Raw genomic sequence first — 18,297 nt, 5'->3', positions numbered from 1 at the left:
GGAAGATAGCCAGGAATGAGCAAATCAGCACTTTTGGTTTGCCTTTCCCATGATGTGGTGAGGTTTTTTCCCCACCTTGAAAGCTGACATGGATAAGAAGTCTGTGAGAAAGTGTTCTCAAAACAAAAAAAGCACGTTCACAGTGGATGAAAAGGTATTTACAGTTTATTGGCAGATGTAGACGGAGCATACAATACACAGTACGTGGCAGGTTAATACAGGACCTTAATGTTTGGAGCGTTTCTGGAAAGTTACGCCATGGTTATAATTTTACATCAAGCTATGAGCTGATCGTTGTCTATTTTTCTTGCAGTCAGTGGCCTTTAGGGAGAAGCCTCACAGTTTAACGGTGCTAAAGCATGCACACGGCAGGCAACAGCGCTCCAGACATGGGACTAAAAACAAATACTCCAACAAACAAAGAAACAAACAGAAGCATTCCAGTGATCAGAGCGAACTGGCTCCGATAAACGAATCGCTGTTTAGACCTGCTTGAGCGGTTGCTTTACACGGTTTATGTACAAGTTTAAGTTTTCACTTCAAAAAAAACAAAAACAAAAAAAAAACAGTGAAATTCCAGTTTCACATCAATTCTTCTCAAACATATTTTACACTTAGAGCAGTTTCCTCACCTTAAACTGAGAACTGATTTGGCTGTTGATCACCAGAAAACATCAATACTTATTCTCAAAACCGTAACAGGGATCACATTATGAGTAAAGGGTACAGTACAAATATGAGAAAGCTAGTAAAACTGAGCTAGCTCTGCAATACCAATCAAATTTGGTTTCCTCCACTTTGCTCAAATGAAGATAATCAGCCAAGACATGTTTCTTCAGCCTTTAGAAGTTTGCTTCTTTACATTTGAACTCCGAGGCTAATGTAGTTAGCTAGCAATGAAAGCTTGTGAACACAAATTAGCATCGTATGCTTAAAACATCACCCACTCACCCCAAACTGTGAGGAATTGTTCAGTAAACTGTATTAGACATCATTGTGTGGTTACTGACACTATCACACTATTATCTACAAAAAAGTGCAAACAAACATATAGGCTTCCATGAGCTAATTAGCTCCAGTAGCATTTTTGCTACGGGGCAAAGCTAAAGAAACAAACATCTATAACAACAGTCATGTCTCAGAGTTACTACACCTGAGGCAAAGTGTGGGTCTTTATCTTTATTTCTTCTTCAAGCTATTCCTTTAACTCGTGAAAGGAATTCATAGCAGGTCATTTTCAAGTTAAAGTAAAAACCAGGAGGTTAATGAAACCCATATGTGCCTCAGACTTAAAAGGCGGTTGTCCTTTATCCTTTATTTTACTGTGCTGGTTTTTATGAGGAGGACCGATCATGCATCCGGCTGTGTTCCCAGCCTCATTTCAGACCTCTCCCTCTCTCGCTCGCTTTCTCCCAGCATCGTGGCAGTGTTCTGCTGAGTCAGCGTGGAGGCTTGTTGTTTACAGGACACCCCTCACGGCTTTTCCTGGCCTCTGTGGGGGCTGTCTGCTGTTAAATGCTCTGGGTAAGAACTGTCCCTTAAGGCAGGTCACACCAGCATCCACTTTCCCCTCCTCGCTTTCAAATCCTGGACACTTTGAAAGGGCCGTCCACAAACCTGGACATCTATCACATTTCAGTGTAACATTGAACACAGTCATCAGGAACACAACATTAGGACCAGGCGGTAGAACAGTCACATTGGACCACCAAGAGTATAACATCTACTCCCAACTATTGGACGGTTTCACAGTTTCCTTCCAAAGATGCAAAGAAGGGGACGACAGGATTAATCCACCCAGAGCAAAAGAGCAACACTGGGAAAAACCTTGTGGCGCCAGATGTGATGTTCTAACAAGAAATTTGACTTACACTACGTCCATGTGCAAACGCCAGACTTGTTTGTCCATCACACAGTGCTGGATGGCACCAGCGCCCCCTACATTCAGCTAAGCCTTCAAAAAAATTGCAAACACATTTCGTTTCTACTCTATTCCCAATCTAATTTCTCATGGTTGTAACTAAACATTCTTGTTACAAGATCATATCTGGCCCCATAACCTGCTGACTGTTCAAACAGGGTATTCCAGCAGCCGGGAGGATGGGCATACATAAAAATTCTACATAGAATATGTGCACTGCCAAAGAAAGAGATTAAATAAGTGAAGTCAGTAAGATTCCTGAAACGAGACAAACAGAGTACAGTAATCGCAAGGGTCTTGGATAGAAACCTGGGGGAAAAAAAACAACAGTGAATACAATGCTGGAAACAAATTTCCGGAAAAAGAAGCAGTAGTAATGTGAGGCAGTTTCAGTGTCTTTTTTTTTGTTTGTTGCGGAAGAATAAATAAGATAAAAAAAAAGCTGTCAGGAGTCCATGAATCTCTGAGTCCCAGTTCTACTCTCAGAAGGAGGACTATGTGCTTTGTTTTGACTCTGCTCCATGTTTGGAGGATGCCTGGGTCTTTTTGTGAAGCCCACAGAGGTTGGACAAAAGTGGAGAGTGCTCAAGAGGGTGGAAGCAGACACTGGGTGGCAGTTTAAAGAGATCTTTTGGCAGTTGTCACATTTTTATTGTTGTTTGCTGGAAGTTTAAGAATGTCTATAACAGTGGTTTTCAAAACGGTTTTTAGAGACCCCTGGATTGTCCAAGTTTTTACCAAATCCCTGAGCACAGAGACAGAGCAAAAATATGGACCCTCTGGGTTACCCTGAACAATTGTTTAAGAACCGGTAGAATACAAGATACCCAAGCATAAAAGATGGAAGTGTAACACAAAACAAAAAAAAGAACAACAGTTGTCACCAATCCTTCTCTTGATGATCTACATTCCTACAGGTCAGCTCCAAGACTTAGGCATCTGACTCTCCATGAAGAGGGTTGATGACCCCTGACAAACAATCTGGACAGATATAATACTTGCAAGCACATCTCCCCCACATACTCAGTGTGATGGTTTCGTTGAATACAGCAGTTCAGCAGTGTGACACAGGGACGTGGGATGTGCGGTGGAGAAATACTGGCAGCACAGCCAGTCCTCCAACTCAGCGTTCCTTTCAGGCTCCAGCGAGCGCTCTGCAAACTTCATCATCAACAGAGCTCTCTTCACATCCAGCCAGTTCAGGAGACCATCGTGCCTGGGTGGTTCCAAGCTTCCAGTTCCAATCCCGGACGAGCCCCCGATTCCAGACCGGCTCAACTGCTGCTCCATGAGCTCCTTTCTCGGGCCCCAAAGCAGACTCTGCAACCCACGCTTAGCCTCCTGGATGTGGATGCGCTTGATGGGATCAGACTGGAGCAATAGTCGAGCCAGGCGCTGGAGCCCAGCTGAGTAGATGGAGACTGCGGGAATGAGCGGCAGGTCCTCGGCCCGGTAATCCTGCTCACGAAGGGCGGGTGTTAGCTCGAAAGGATTGGGTTGGTGGAGCAGTTCGTAGATCAGGATTCCTGCCTGGAACTCATCAAATTTGCGGTACTGAGCTGCCGAGACAATCTCTGGTGCCAGTCGGGCGTGGTCCCGGGGGGCGGAGTCCTCGGCGCCGGCGCCTCCTCGCTGCTTAGCTTTAGAGAAGTTGCTGATGAGGAGGCGGGGCAGGTGCTGTTGCTGGGGGTCTGCAGAGGACGGCGATTCTGGGGCGTGTTGGGGACGATGATGAGGCACCAGCAGAAGGTTCTCCAGGCAGAGGTCACGGTGGGTCACGCCATGGTTCTTTAGGTGCTCCAGGCCATTGCACAGCTGAAGGAGAAGGAAGCACACACGTCGTTCGTACACTTCAGGCTGTGCCCGGTGGAACGAAGCCCATTCCTTGACAAAGTCTGCCGCACTTTGCCGAGGGACTTCCCGAGTGATGACGACCACTCGCTCCTGCTCAACGGGGACGGAGGCTGGGGTGCCTTCGCCAGGCAGCATGCTCTGAGGGACGCATGCGATGAAGTGACCACAGTCCTGCTGAAGGTTGTAATGCGGGGGAATGTTCTGCTGGACGGAGAGACCGTATAGATGAGCCTGCTTAGCGTCAGCTGTCTGGCCTTTACAGATCTGCACAGAAAGGCAACAGAGCAAGAAAACTGATGTTTAAGCATATCAGACTGTTCAGACATATATTAATTTTCTAGAATGGGTCTGGAATCATTGGGCACAAGGCAGGAACACACCCTGCACAAGGTGCCACTGCTTCCCAATGGTGAAGGAATTACCATAGCCTTGTAGGTAGACACAATCAGTACTAGGTTTGCATCATATACTATGACAAATCTATCAATTGCTATAACAGGCTCTAGCTCTTTGTAAAACCCAAAACCGCCCTGACAAACTTGCCAATCCTGCCTAGTTATGAGGCCATGCTTTTCAAAAACAACAGAAAACTGCATTTATTGAAAAACTGAGCTGGGTTTTCTTTCTGTAACGACAGTTAAGCTGCAGGTTTTGTCGTCTGTAGCTGGTTAATCAGTATTCAGTATTAGGGCGTGTAGTGACCCTGAGAGCTTGTGCCAAATGACGGTGTTGTGGTGCAGATACAAACTGCGTGACTGCACTGTTAGATCAGTATTAGAAATTCAATCTGCATCTCTCACGCAAGCCCTACACACAGAGCTGATGATGCTGCAGAATACACAAACACCCTGCTGCTGGATGCCTGCATTATTGGAACAGAGAAACAGATGCCATGGATCTACTTTCCCAGTGGGGAATGAGGGAATTAAACCTTTGCAATAATTATGGCTTGGATATATAACCTCCATAATAATAATTAATCTAGATAATAATTATAAACATTATTACTACTAGCATAGGTTGGCATAGCGTAGTGTGTGACACCGATGCTCCCCATGCAGACACAGGGAGAACACACCACACTCCTCACAGACAGTCACCTGGAGGAAACCCATGCAGACACAGAGAGAACACACCACACTCCTCACAGACAGTCACCCGGAGGAAACCCATGCAGACACAGAGAGAACACACCACACTCCTCACAGACAGTCACCCGGAGGAAACCCATGCAGACACAGAGAGAACACACCACACTCCTCACAGACAGTCACCCGGAGGAAACCCACACAGACACTGAGAGAACACACCACACTCCTCACAGACAGTCACCCGGAGGAAACCCACGCTCCCAACAAAGCAGACTGAGGTTATTTTCCCTGATTGGGCACCCACATCAATAAAAGACCTTGGGCAAGCCTCCAACTTCGTGTTTATTCTGCATTTTTTAGTTTTATTAAAACTGTAAATCACTGTGAAATGTAATCAACGTGACAGTAAATATAGATTAGGATGGGTTTTTTTAGCCCCTCCCCAGCACTACATATTTAAAATATATTCCTATCCTATGGAAATTCCTGATCAACCCATCCAATATACACCCCGTTGTTCTCACACACACACTAATCACACACACACACACTGGCTTCAGGCATCAAAGCAAATGCTGAATCTCTCACCATTAATCAGGCCACCTCAATCAATGCAGGTTGAATTAATCGCTACTGATAGTATGTGAGTTTAGATTTGCATTTATTTAAAAATGCATTTGAATTTTTAAGTGTTTTTTAAAAGGAATGTATTTTAAGTATCATTTAGTGTAGAAGTATAGTCCCAAACCCCAAAAACTACTCATCTACGCATTCACCATTAACTCAATAAACAGAAACTTTACTAAAGAGTTACTGAGGAATGGGTCGGAGACGTTTTAACAATGGAAACGACCTGGTAGTTACATAAAATAAAACACGTGCGATAGTATTGTGAAACCTGCTTCCTCTCTAACAACCTGTTTACAGCGGAGGCAACCAATCAGCAGCAGCTACAAACCAGAAACAAGCCTCAGTGCATGGTCACTGCCGCGGTTTGATTCGTATCCTGCTCCTGAGGGACGTTTCTGGCGATGGATTTGGCTGCTCTTGTGTTTATTCAGTGAAGGGCTGTGGGAGCCGTGGCAGGATGCTACAGACTCATTCAGAAACAAAAATTCTCCTTCTACAAGAGGAATCACTTTCTTCTGGCCATTCATCACTTGCTTCCTGAAAGCCAGGAACAGCACAGTGCTTAACGTCTCCCCACATCTTTAACTCTGCTACAGACTGTCCGCAGAACAAACACCCCACATCACTTCAGCATGAATGGACGGAGCTGAACGCCTAAAGGCTGAAAGGCCTGGGCTACACCGCTATGAAGAGAACTGGTGTGGATACACAGATGGAACCTGAGTGAATACAGAACCACAGCGTTACTAAACAAGGCTTGACACATGTTGATTAGGGTGTAGGCAAAGATCAGTAAAAAAAACTAATTAATCACACAATTTGCTGAAATTAATCGTGACCTGAAAAAAGACTGAAGCTTTAAAGAATTTTAAATAAATACTTAAATATTCATTATCTGTAACCTTTATCCAGTTCAGGGTCACGGTGGGTCCAGAGCCTACCTGGAATCATTGGGCGCAAGGCGGGAATACACCCTGGAGGGGGCGCCAGTCCTTCACAGGGCGAAACACACTCACACCTACGGACACTTTTGAGTCTCTAATGCACCTACCAACGTGTGTTTTTGGACTGTGGGAGGAAACCGGAGCACCCGGAGGAAACCCACGCAGACACAGGGAGAACACACCACACTCCTCACAGACAGTCACCAGGAGGAAACCCACGCAGACACAGGGAGAAAACACCACACTCCTCACAGACAGTCACCCGGAGGAAACCCACGCAGACACAGGGAGAACACACCACACTCCTCACAGACAGTCACCCGGAGCGGGACTAGAACCCACAACCTCCAGGTCCCTGAAGCTGTGTGATTGTGACACCTACCTGCTGCGCCATAAATATATGGTGTGATAGCTGCCACACTGTTTACATCGCTAGAATGTAATGCTAGCTCTGTAAAAAGAGTGAATTATGGGAGGAACCTTGGCGTTAAATACATTAACATGTTAAATTCCTAGATTAACACTAATAACAATAGAAAGTCATCTCCTCACCTTCACGGCGTAGGTGTTGCTGGAGTCGGAGGCGCAGGAGGCAGAGTAGTAGACAGCGTCGCCGGACAGGCAGCTGGCCCTGTTGCAGGTTAGTTTAAAGAGCGACCAGTTGCTCTCGTCAAAGCGCATTGGGTCCCTCTGGCTCCGGGTGAAATGCTCTTCGCATTTTAGCGCCAGCCGCCGCAGTGACTCTGCGTAAAGGCCGCCCAGTTTCGAGTACACACACTCTCGACTGTCCATGTTACTCAGCAGAGTGTGGAGCTGCAGCGTGGAACCCATGGGGTTGGTGCCATGGTTTGCACTTGAATTTGTGCCATGGCTCGCTCCATGAGAAGGCGCCAGCATGCTTAGCTGTGGAGAAGAGGAGGAAGTTATGCTTCCCCGGCCGTGGTAGCCCAGGCGCCCATGGCCTTTAGTTTGGCGATGGCTGGCATCCAGTAAGTCGACGGAGGACGATACGGGCCGTGGCTCTACAGGACTGGTCGGCTGGACTCCTGCTGCGTTACCTCCACTGACGTTGCTCTCAGAGCCACCGAATGGCAGCCGTGGCCTCGCGACGGGCACCGCCCGGACCCCTGAGTCTCCAGGAGCCGACGCGGTGCGATTCACCAGCTTCTTTTCCGGCAGCGGTGGAGGCTGTAGCTGCCGACCCAAACTGTTGCTTGGAAATGGGTCAGGACGAGGGGAACTGGGGGAGGATGCCAAGGGGCTGTTTGGGAACGGAGACGGGCAGGAGCGGAGCGTCGAGTCCTGGGCACCTGGAGGAAAACAGGGAGAGATTATTTTTGCAACTGTTGATCTTTTTCACATAAATCCTTTAGAATAATTGGAACGAAGGCCTCTGGGAGGCTGTTGGCTTTGAGAAGGGAAGTAAGATGGAGCATGTTGAAGAATTTTATTTGATGATGCATTTTCGGAAAGTTGCCAGAACTGACTCAGGAACAAGCGAATACAGGCGCTAGTCATTCCAATCCCATTCATTCAAGGGCAAATTTGATTTACCCTCAAAAGCACTAACGTCATAACAGAGGTATCGAGGAACAGTTTAGTTATAGGATTGTTTACTGGAGGAAAAAAAAATGCTGGTTAATTAAACTTCCACATTCCTTCACCCCTCCCCCCTCGGTTCGTTCTCTCTCTCTCTCTACCTCTCCCTTTTCCTCTCTCTCTCCCCCCTCCCTCTCCCCTCTCTCTCTCTCTCTAACCCTCTCCCTCTACCTCTCCCTCCCTCTCTCACCCGCTCCCTCTACCTCTCCCTCCCTCTCTCACCCGCTCCCTCTACCTCTCCCTCTACACCTCTCTAACCCTCTCTCTCCCTTTCCCTCCCCCCCCCCCCCCTCTCTCTCTCTCTCTCTCTCTCTCTCTCTCACAGATGAACCGATAACAGAGTTATGACGGCTAAACACGCCTCAGACCCCTCCCTGGTACCTCGTCTGTTTGTCAGTAACAGTGCGTGGATATATGGTGTGTTTAAGCGTAAGGTGTAGGGAGGTGTAGACTGATTATTTGTGTGGAGACAGACCGCCTGCCTCCAGGAGTGTGAGTTAATGTTTAACAGAGGCGCAGTGTTTGAACGCTAATAGCTATACACAGATCTGCTAAGGTAGTTAACAACCGCCTGCGCTGACTTGCATTGTGTGTGAGATGAGGGAAGACCAAAAGCCTTCGCTCCTACCCAGAGAGCGAAGACAGCCATGCCCTCCTGGATCCCAAGCCCCGGATGGCTGAAGATCTCAGGTCACCTCCCAATGACAGGTCCAAGTGTTTGATGAAGTACAGTACTATTCAAATGTCTTTATCATCAAAGTCTATCGGTGGTTTATAGATTAAACCTGGCAGTTAAATGGTTAAACATATTAGCAGGTGTGTGCTGAAGCTCACGGGATTAATGTCGACTGATGGAGAATACAAAGTAAGGTCCGTATTTTGCACAATCTGAGGTTTAACAGTGCAGATGGATGTGGGCTCACTATTTGGCAAACAACAAACACTATGTGTTTACAACCAAATTAATAAACAAACCGTAAACTATTCATAAACCTTTATATGTTGTGAGCGAGTGCGACAAGCAAAGTGTGCTTCCAGATGATGTTCTTGATCGTATGGATTTGTTAAACCAACAGCACACTTGATTTAACATAATGAAGTGTTCTCCCTGTGTCCGCATGGGTTTCCTCCAGTTTCCCACCGTCCAAAACAAACACACGTCGGTAGGTGGATCGGCGAAGGACTGGCGCCCCCTCCAGGGTGTGTTCCTGCGTTGAGCACAGTGATTCTGGGGAGGCGCCGGACCCACCTCAATATCACACTCACTACAATAAATTGGCCCAATACTGTGTGGTTACCTGACTATGTCGAGATTGGAAACACTTAACATGTACGTATTACAGTATCTGATACTGCGCCATCATCAGTGGTGTTTCTGTGTTAGTACTGTACTGTCTACGCAAGATGTGGCTAAATACAGTTGCAAACAGTGAAGCTGCAATTTTATTTTACACTACACCACGAGAGAGAGAGAGAGAGAATGTGTACACTTTAATTAAGAGGTGGGGACCCAGATTAGTGGCTTCATGGGGAATAAGAACATCAGAACAACTCCCTGTGATAAACGACTGAAAACCCTTATTTCCTCTTATTATCCTTTCTTTATCTCCCTCCCTCCATCATTATCCTTTCTTTATCTCCCTCTCTCTCTCCATCATTATCTCTCCTCGGTCTCTGGGAAGTCGTGCTTACACACATTAATGGGATGCCAGAACTTAGCCTTGGTCTTTTGAGGCCGACTGATGCTGACGTTGACCGGCCCCGCGTTTCTATAAAGCTGCCTGTTGTAGAAATATTTATAGAAAGAGCTCCAAACCGGAGCGGACAGGGCTGTCCTCGCCATAAGCATCTTAGCAAATGGATGCTTTTGACATGGACAAGTGGGCACCGCACTGAACAGTCTCTCTACCAGATAAACACATAACTTCTTATATATTGTTTTCATAAAAATGGGAAACTACACGGAGGAAACCCACGCAGACACAGGGAGAACACACCACACTCCTCACAGACAGTCACCCGGAGGAAACCCACGCAGACACAGGGAGAACACAGCACACTCCTCACAGACAGTCACCCGGAGGAAACCCACGCAGACACAGGGAGAACACACCACACTCCTCACAGACAGTCACCCGGAGGAAACCCACGCAGACACAGAGAGAACACACCACACTCCTCACAGACAGTCACCCGGAGGAAACCCACGCAGACACAGGGAGAACACAGCACACTCCTCACAGACAGTCACCCGGAGGAAACCCACGCAGACACAGGGAGAACACACCACACTCCTCACAGACAGTCACCCGGAGGAAACCCACGCAGACACAGGGAGAACACACCACACTCCTCACAGACAGTCATCCAGAGGAAACCCACACAGACACAGAGAGAACACACCACACTCCTCACAGACAGTCACCCAGAGGAAACCCACACAGACACAAGGAGAACACACCACACTCCTCACAGACAGTCACCCGGAGGAAACCCACACAGACACAGGGAGAACACACCACACTCCTCACAGACAGTCACCCGGAGCGGGACTCCAACCCACAACCTCGAGGCCCCTGGAGCTGTGTGACTGCGACACTAACCTGCTGCACCACCGTAGGTTACACATGGACTTGGGGATAAGTGCTGCAGTTAATTAATGGCAGAAATATCCTACTGAACGACAGGACATGTGGTCCACTGGACGTAAGGCGATGTGTGGTGCAATGCACTGTGGGAAACGTAGTCCACTCACCAGGGTCGGACAGTGCCTGCAGGCTGTCGGTTGAGGCCGTGTTGCTGTGGATTCCTCGTAGAGACTGTGGCAGAGACTCTACTGATCCTTGCTGGCTGAGACGGTCCAGCTCCATACTGCTCGCGCTCAGCTTACCACACCTGCAGCAGACCACACACACATCAATGTAGGTTACATACACACCCTGAATAACAACGGGACCCAGAAGACTCAGCCTGGCTTTAAGCCCAAAAAAAGAAAACAAGGCATAAATGCTGTTAAAAAAATAATAAATAAAAAATACTAAGAAATATTTTCCCATAAAAATCTTGCCCCACATTTATTTTGTACTAATTTTCAAAAATATTAATGTGTACATACGGGGTGCACACAGTACGTGTCTGATATTGTACCTAACACACATTTTACCAAACCACATGTATAAACACAATGAAGCTAAATAAGTGCTCAATACCACTTCCTGTAAACACACACCTACAGCTTGCACACAGAGACACACACCCACTACGCATCAGCACACTGTGTACATCACTACACACTACACACCTAACAGAAAACCCAGGGGCAGATTATACTCTCTTATCTCTCTCAGTCTCTCTAACCTGATTTCCCCAAACACACACACACTACACAAATCAACAGGCCATTTAACTCTCTCTCTCTCTCTCTCTCTCTACCCCTCTCTCTCTCTACCTCTACCTCTCTCTCTCTACCTGCCTCTCTCTCTGAAGCGCTTACAATTGCTTTAATCTCTATGAATAATTTATTACAAATGTTTTCTATACTTTAAGAAACCAAGTGCTGAATGACTACTGGAGCAAGGTCTTTGGTTCTGGAAATGTCTAACCTTTGAACGCTGAGCACTTTTCTTCCAGTGCCCTTATGGGACTCCAATAGTGTGTTAGCATCAAGATAATTTTGATGCACATTAATCATTTTTCAGCCAAATTTAGATTAAAGTGAACTCTGAATCTTGTACCATGAAGCTTACATGGACTTTACAGTGACTCCTTCGGCAATTTTTTCACACGCATCCGTGGCTGCTGTTTGCTACTGCTAACAAAACTTCCTGAAACCTGCTCGGAACACCACCACCCCCCCTGAGCTCTCAATACATCTTTAAAGAGAAGCTCCTAGAGTCATGTTATTTCCAGCGCAAATCAAACAATGTGTGTTAATTCCTCTGTTAATTCCTTTTTAATAAAACGTCAGGCCATCAGTTTAGCTCCTGAAGTCCTAACCAATCGGAGAAGGAGTCTGACTGAATCAACCAATCACTGAGAAAAATTACAAATACGGTAAAAACAAATGATTAAATATTAGCTTACCTTCAAATTTGCCGCTCTGGATTTCTGTAATACATTTATTTTGAAGCATTTTTCCAGTACTGTTGTCCACAACGTTAGGAATTTCTCCAACAACACACAGCATGGTGATGTAAATAAAATAATATTCAGTTTTGTAAATGAAGCTAATGCTAAACTGACCCAGGATCAGTTTCCGCTCCAGATATTTGCTTTTTAACGCAGCGTACTCCTTTCCGTTCTCTCCCATCACACTCATCTGCCCAACGGCTTTGGAAGGTGGACTCAGAAAGCTCCGGAAAGGCCTTGATCTTGTAATCGAAACATGAGCTAACCTGTCCGAACTACAAACGAGCAGCACCGGTTTCCTCCTGCCTCCCTTCCACAGCACATTTAACTTCTCCACGCTTTGAAAACGCACAGACGGAAGTGTTACCAACGACTTCATGAATCTGTTCAACTCAAACAATGACACAGAGGGAAATTAAGGAAGAGAAACAACCGCATACAGAAGCTTTTGTTTGAAGCAGACCCCAAGCACTCCGCAGTAACAGTGAACAGAGAGCGTGTGAAGTCCTTCTTGTGTGGGCATGCCGACTTACCCCAGCTTTGAACCTTAAAACCACAAACCTCACGTCATCTCTCTGACAGCACTAGAGCTGGGAGTATATAACTGTCTAAAAAAAACAACCTAAATTGTTTCTCCATTTTTGTTGTGGGTTTTTTTTTATTATTATTATTCACACCAAAACCCCAGCTTCTATTTGCAGGGTCTGAAAAGTTGGTAAAAAACGCTCATGTGGATTTGCACTGTACCACGTGAAGTCTACAATGTTCACTGGCCCTGTGTCTGAAAATGTGCCCTATTCACTACATAGTGCACTATTATTGGGTTTCGTCATATCACAGTAGTGTCTAAAAACAGTGGACAATTTTCAGTGCAGTCAAACAATACAACAACGCATCGCAAACAGTACTGTACGGTGGGGGGGCGATATGCACCTAAACTGTCTGTGAGGAGCGTGGTGTGTTCTCCCTGTGTCTGCGTGGGTTTCCTCCGGGTGACTGTCTGTGAGGAGCGTGGTGTGTTCTCCCTGTGTCTGCGTGGGTTTCCTCCGGGTGACTGTCTGTGAGGAGCGTGGTGTGTTCTCCCTGTGTCTGCGTGGGTTTCCTCCGGGTGACTGTCTGTGAGGAGCGTGGTGTGTTCTCCCTGTGTCTGCGTGGGTTTCCTCCGGGTGACTGTCTGTGAGGAGCGTGGTGTGTTCTCCCTGTGTCTGCGTGGGTTTCCTCCGGGTGACTGTCTGTGAGGAGCGTGGTGTGTTCTCCCTGTGTCTGCGTGGGTTTCCTCCGGGTGACTGTCTGTGAGGAGCGTGGTGTGTTCTCCCTGTGTCTGCGTGGGTTTCCTCCGGGTGACTGTCTGTGAGGAGCGTGGTGTGTTCTCCCTGTGTCTGCGTGGGTTTCCTCCGGGTGACTGTCTGTGAGGAGCGTGGTGTGTTCTCCCTGTGTCTGCGTGGGTTTCCTCCGGGTGACTGTCTGTGAGGAGCGTGGTGTGTTCTCCCTGTGTCTGCGTGGGTTTCCTCCGGGTGACTGTCTGTGAGGAGCGTGGTGTGTTCTCCCTGTGTCTGCGTGGGTTTCCTCCGGGTGACTGTGTGTGAGGAGCGTGGTGTGTTCTCCCTGTGTCTGCGTGGGTTTCCTCCGGGTGACTGTGTGTGAGGAGTGTGGTGTGTTCTCCCTGTGTCTGCGTGGGTTTCCTCCGGGTGACTGTCTGTGAGGAGTGTGGTGTGTTCTCCCTGTGTCTGCGTGGGTTTCCTCCGGGTGACTGTCTGTGAGGAGTGTGGTGTGTTCTCCCTGTGTCTGCGTGGGTTTCCTCCGGGTGACTGTCTGTGAGGAGTGTGGTGTGTTCTCCATGTGTCTGCGTGGGTTTCCTCCGGGTGCTCCGGTTTCCTCCCACAGTCCAAAAACACACGTTGGAAGGTGGATTGTCAACTCAAAAGTGTCCGTGGTTGTGAGTGTGTGAGTGAATGTGTGTGTTGCCCTGTGAAGGACTGGCGCCCCCTCCAGGGTGTATTCCCGCCTTGCGCCCAATGATTCCAGGTAGGCTCTGGACCCACCTCGACCCTGAATTGGATAAGGGTTACAGACAATAAATGAATGAATATATGATTTTTTTAAATAGTTTTATTAATTTGGCTTGTCAAAGCCAAATTATTGTTCTTCAAGATCTTATTATTCTTATTAATTATGACGCTATTATTGCGAAAGATACGATATGGCACAGCCCTAGTGTACAACCCATAGTGGATAGCAGATACACATAATCCACTGCGCTGCACTGAGCATTTATAATTGTGCACTGCATAGTGAGGAATGTAGGGAATAGTGAATTGGGAGCCATTTGAATGAACCTCCTTGGCCTCTATCCGTCTCACTCCTAAACTCTATTAGGCTGAGTGACGGCTATTCAGACACACATTAAAGCAGCTAATGACTCAAACGACCATCAGTCTTTTCTTCCCTCCAAGGTCCTGTTAATGTCTCAGAGCTTATTTATTCTCTCTCTCCCTCTCTCTCTCATAACAACAGTTATGTTGTTTTCTCTTTCTCTCTGAGTAAGATCGGTAGTCATTCCTGTTTTTATTATTATTTGAATCTCTCTGATGATCACTGGCCCCACCTCTTCCTCCAAGGTCACTGGGCTGATGCTCAGCAATGACACGTTTATCTTCATTTGTCCGTTCTATCGCCATGGGAACCATAGATCTCCGCTGATTGGACAAGCCAACAGTGCGAGTCAGGGTTTACTGAGAGTGTGAGCGTGTGAGAGAGAGAATGAGAGATGGAATTGACATTGGAATTGGCTGATGACTGTATTTGTTATATGTTTAACTCTTTGACTGCACACAAACACACACAACTCAACACAGGCTTTTGTGTTTCTGGCTGCCACCGCGTTTGTGACCCAGGACTAATCATCGAACATCAGGGACACTGACGCTCTCGTGTAAGATGAGCAGATGTCCATAAACCTTCGGAGATACAGTGGCCATTCCTTGACAAATTTAGTGGTCGAATAACAGTCAAAGAAGCTCAACATTATGCAAATTAGCAGCACTCAGCCCTGTCAGACTCAGGAACAAAATATATAAAGTCCTCTAATGAACATTCACTTAAAAACCCCACTCTGCCGCCAAGGTTTAACGACAAATTTGAGCAAATTATTCAGAGCAAATAGAAGCAGAGAGAAAGCGCGAGAGACAGAGAGAGAGAGAGAGGTGAGAGGAGACGAGAGGCGCGAGACAGAGTGACAAAGACAAAGCAGACAGTGACAGTTAATCGACAGATGTAAATAACTTCAAATTCTAAGAACCCAAGGCTAATGAGAAGAAAGAAAACGTGTGTAAGAGATCAAAACGAAAGACAGCTGGACAAGAGGCAAAGAAAACAGCAAGAAGAGACAAAAGATAAGGAGAGGAAGAGAAAGAATACTCTCTCTGTACGTGAGAACGGCAGAGACACAGGAGAGAGATGGAAGAAAGAGTGAGTGTGAATATAAAGACATACTGTGAGAGAAAGAGAAGAGAGAGAGTGAGAGAGAGAGAGCGCGAGAGATGGCCGACAGTCTCTCATTATCTCCTTGTCTCTCTGGGCTCTCACAGCAATCAGTGCCGCTACTGCAGACGTCACGAGTGTTATTTCTCCGATTAAAAGTCTCGGGTGTTTCTAATAAAGTGTCCAGTGTGTGGAGAGAAAGGCCACAATCTTTAAACACTTCTGACTGCATTAAGACAAAAAAAAAAGCACTAAACACTAAAAGGTCAGTCTTCTATAAAAAGATCTGCTTGTGGTTGGTTCTGGAGCGTCTCGGTGAAGCAGAGTAAACATGAACCAAAGCCACAGTCGCACACTTTATATCACAGATTCCAATGAGTCTCACACACACACACACCTTTCGTATTTTCAGACCTTCTGTCTACTTCAGTTTACTTCTAGACGGTCCAAAGGGTAAAAACATAGCATCTATAACAGGAACCGATGAAGGAACGGTCAACAAAGTAATAACAGAAGTCACTGGAGGTGCTAAAACCTGGAATAGCCTGTACACAGCTTTACACACACACAATTACCAAATGTTTGTTCAGTTGCTCTTCTTTGCAGCAGTAAAAGCTTCTACTCCTCTGGAAAGGCTTCACACAAGCTCAGCCTTTCTCACCCGGGCTGCCATCTGGCTTCATCTGGGGTGCCATCAAAAATATTCTGATGTTGCTGACAAAATAATTGAAATATGTAGCAAAACGTATCATGAAAATGCAGATACTTCGAGAAAGTTGACTTCCAAGAATACAGTCGGAATATTTTGAGATTAAAATCAGAATATTTCAAAGAAGTAAAGTCAGAATATTTTCCGAATGAAGTCAGAATATTTCAGGAAATAAAGTCAGAAAATTTTCAGAATCAAGTCAGAATATTTTCAAGAAATAAAGTCAGAATATTTCAAGAAATAAAGTCAGAATATGTCAAGAAATAAAGTCAGAATATGTCAAGAATAAAGTCAGAATATTTCAAGAATAAAGTCAGAATATTTCAAGAATAAAGTCAGAATATTTTCAAGAAATAAAGTCAGAATATTTTCAGAATAAAGACAGAATATTTCAAGAAATAAAGTCAGAATATTTTCAGAATAAAGACAGAATATTTCAAGAAAAAAAATCTGAATATTTCAGGAAATAAAGTCAATATTTTGAGAATATTCTGATCTTATCTGTGTCTAAAAATTCTTGAAGGTAGATTTAGTCAGCATTTTCCATCTAGAATTTAACATTTAAAAAATATAAAAAAAAAATAAATACAACTGATTATGGCTGCTGGTACCTCAGTGTGTTTGTGTGTTAAAGGTGAAGGTGACCACCTGCAGTTTCTCAAAAGCGTCTCATTTCACGATTTTCTATGGAGTCTGCGCGATTAAATGCCTGCGTCCTTAAATTGAACACCATTTCTGGACAAACAATCTGATTTAAAACACTGATAAACTGCATCATTAGCAGAGCTGCTGGGTGGTAATTATTTTTAGGACACCGTGACTGGACTGGAGGGGAAAGCTGACCCTAGCTCAGCTGCAGATGACAGATAATGTATGAATAAGTTACTCACTAGCAGTTGGGGTTTATAAGCCTGGAGTCATTACAGTCAAACACTGATTAATCTGAGAGGAGAATGGAGCTGATTGTCTGCGAGGGGGTCATGTGAACGCAGACGCAAAAACACAGCAATGATGCATCTCCTTCTTATTAATCACCCTCTAGCTCAAATAAAGCAATTACAGTCTTTATCACTCCATCTCTTTCATATCTGCTATTTCTCTCTCTCCCCCTTTTGCTTTCTTCTGACCTCAGTATAAAAAAAAGTTGGTGGTGAACATGAATAATAGAGTTCACACATTCAGTTCACACCACGGCTCACATTCACATTCTGTGGTGTATTTTGAACCTCCAGAAGGACTCAGAGTGACATACTTATCTTACAACCACTGTAAACCAAAAAATCACTTCGCATTCTAGCGTGTAAGGCCTTCAGTTCAGCTCCTGAAGTTGGAACTATGTGGACAGAAGCTTGGGTGAATCTACCTAGATTAGATGTTACATCATTTCAGTCACACAACATACAACCAAGGGGTATTTTTAAAATCTGGAAAAAAAAGAAAAATGGTCACAATTCATTCCTTTCTCTTTCTTTTCCTCAGTTCCTCTACATGTCCATGAGGAATCCTTCCCTCTCAGTGGCAGGGAGGCTCTGCCCAGAGCATGTTCGAGTCCAGCATGGTTCACTGCTCTTCCCGAGCCGGCTGGATTCAACTAGTTCTGGGTTCCGGAATCATAGCTTTTAGGGGAAACCAGTTCCCGCCTCAGTGAGTCTGGATCGATCCAGCCAGCCACTCGGCGCTCCCTCAGGAAGAGGCAGAGATGCCACAGGAACTTTATGTAATCAGAGACCTGTGAAGGGGAACTGTTTCTTTCTTGTTTCTCATGCCTTCGTGCCTCCGCTCTGGGCTGCCAGCCATGTGCTGGGCATTCCTAGTGCCAGGAGGAGATGCCAGACCAGGAGCTGGCACAGTCAGGCAGGACGGGCACTGGGGAAATACCTTAGGCAGGAAAAGGTGGTGATAGCCTAGTGACGCTGTAAAAAATGCTCGCTCCATGATCAT

At 45.9% G+C, this 18,297-nt stretch overlaps 1 protein-coding gene across 1 annotated transcript in view; it reads right to left on the bottom strand.

Annotated features, from left to right (window-relative positions):
• Positions 1-158: 158 nt before the first annotated feature.
• LOC136668356 (inactive tyrosine-protein kinase PRAG1) overlaps positions 159-18,297 on the bottom strand; it is a 34,256-nt gene continuing 16,117 nt past the window's right edge. Inside the window, exons 4-6 of the mRNA XM_066645835.1 lie at positions 10,795-10,934; positions 6,993-7,750; positions 159-4,039 (exon numbers count right to left, since the gene is read on the bottom strand). Of these exons, the coding sequence (XP_066501932.1) occupies positions 2,945-4,039; positions 6,993-7,750; positions 10,795-10,934 (1,993 nt within the window). The 3' untranslated portion in view covers positions 159-2,944. The remainder of the gene's footprint in view (positions 4,040-6,992; positions 7,751-10,794; positions 10,935-18,297) is intronic.

This window comes from Hoplias malabaricus, chromosome 15 (assembly GCF_029633855.1).
Source record: "Hoplias malabaricus isolate fHopMal1 chromosome 15, fHopMal1.hap1, whole genome shotgun sequence".
Taxonomy (NCBI): domain Eukaryota; kingdom Metazoa; phylum Chordata; class Actinopteri; order Characiformes; family Erythrinidae; genus Hoplias; species Hoplias malabaricus.
The sequence above is the reverse complement of the archived record's forward strand: the minus strand, read 5'-3'. Positions and strand labels throughout refer to the sequence as shown.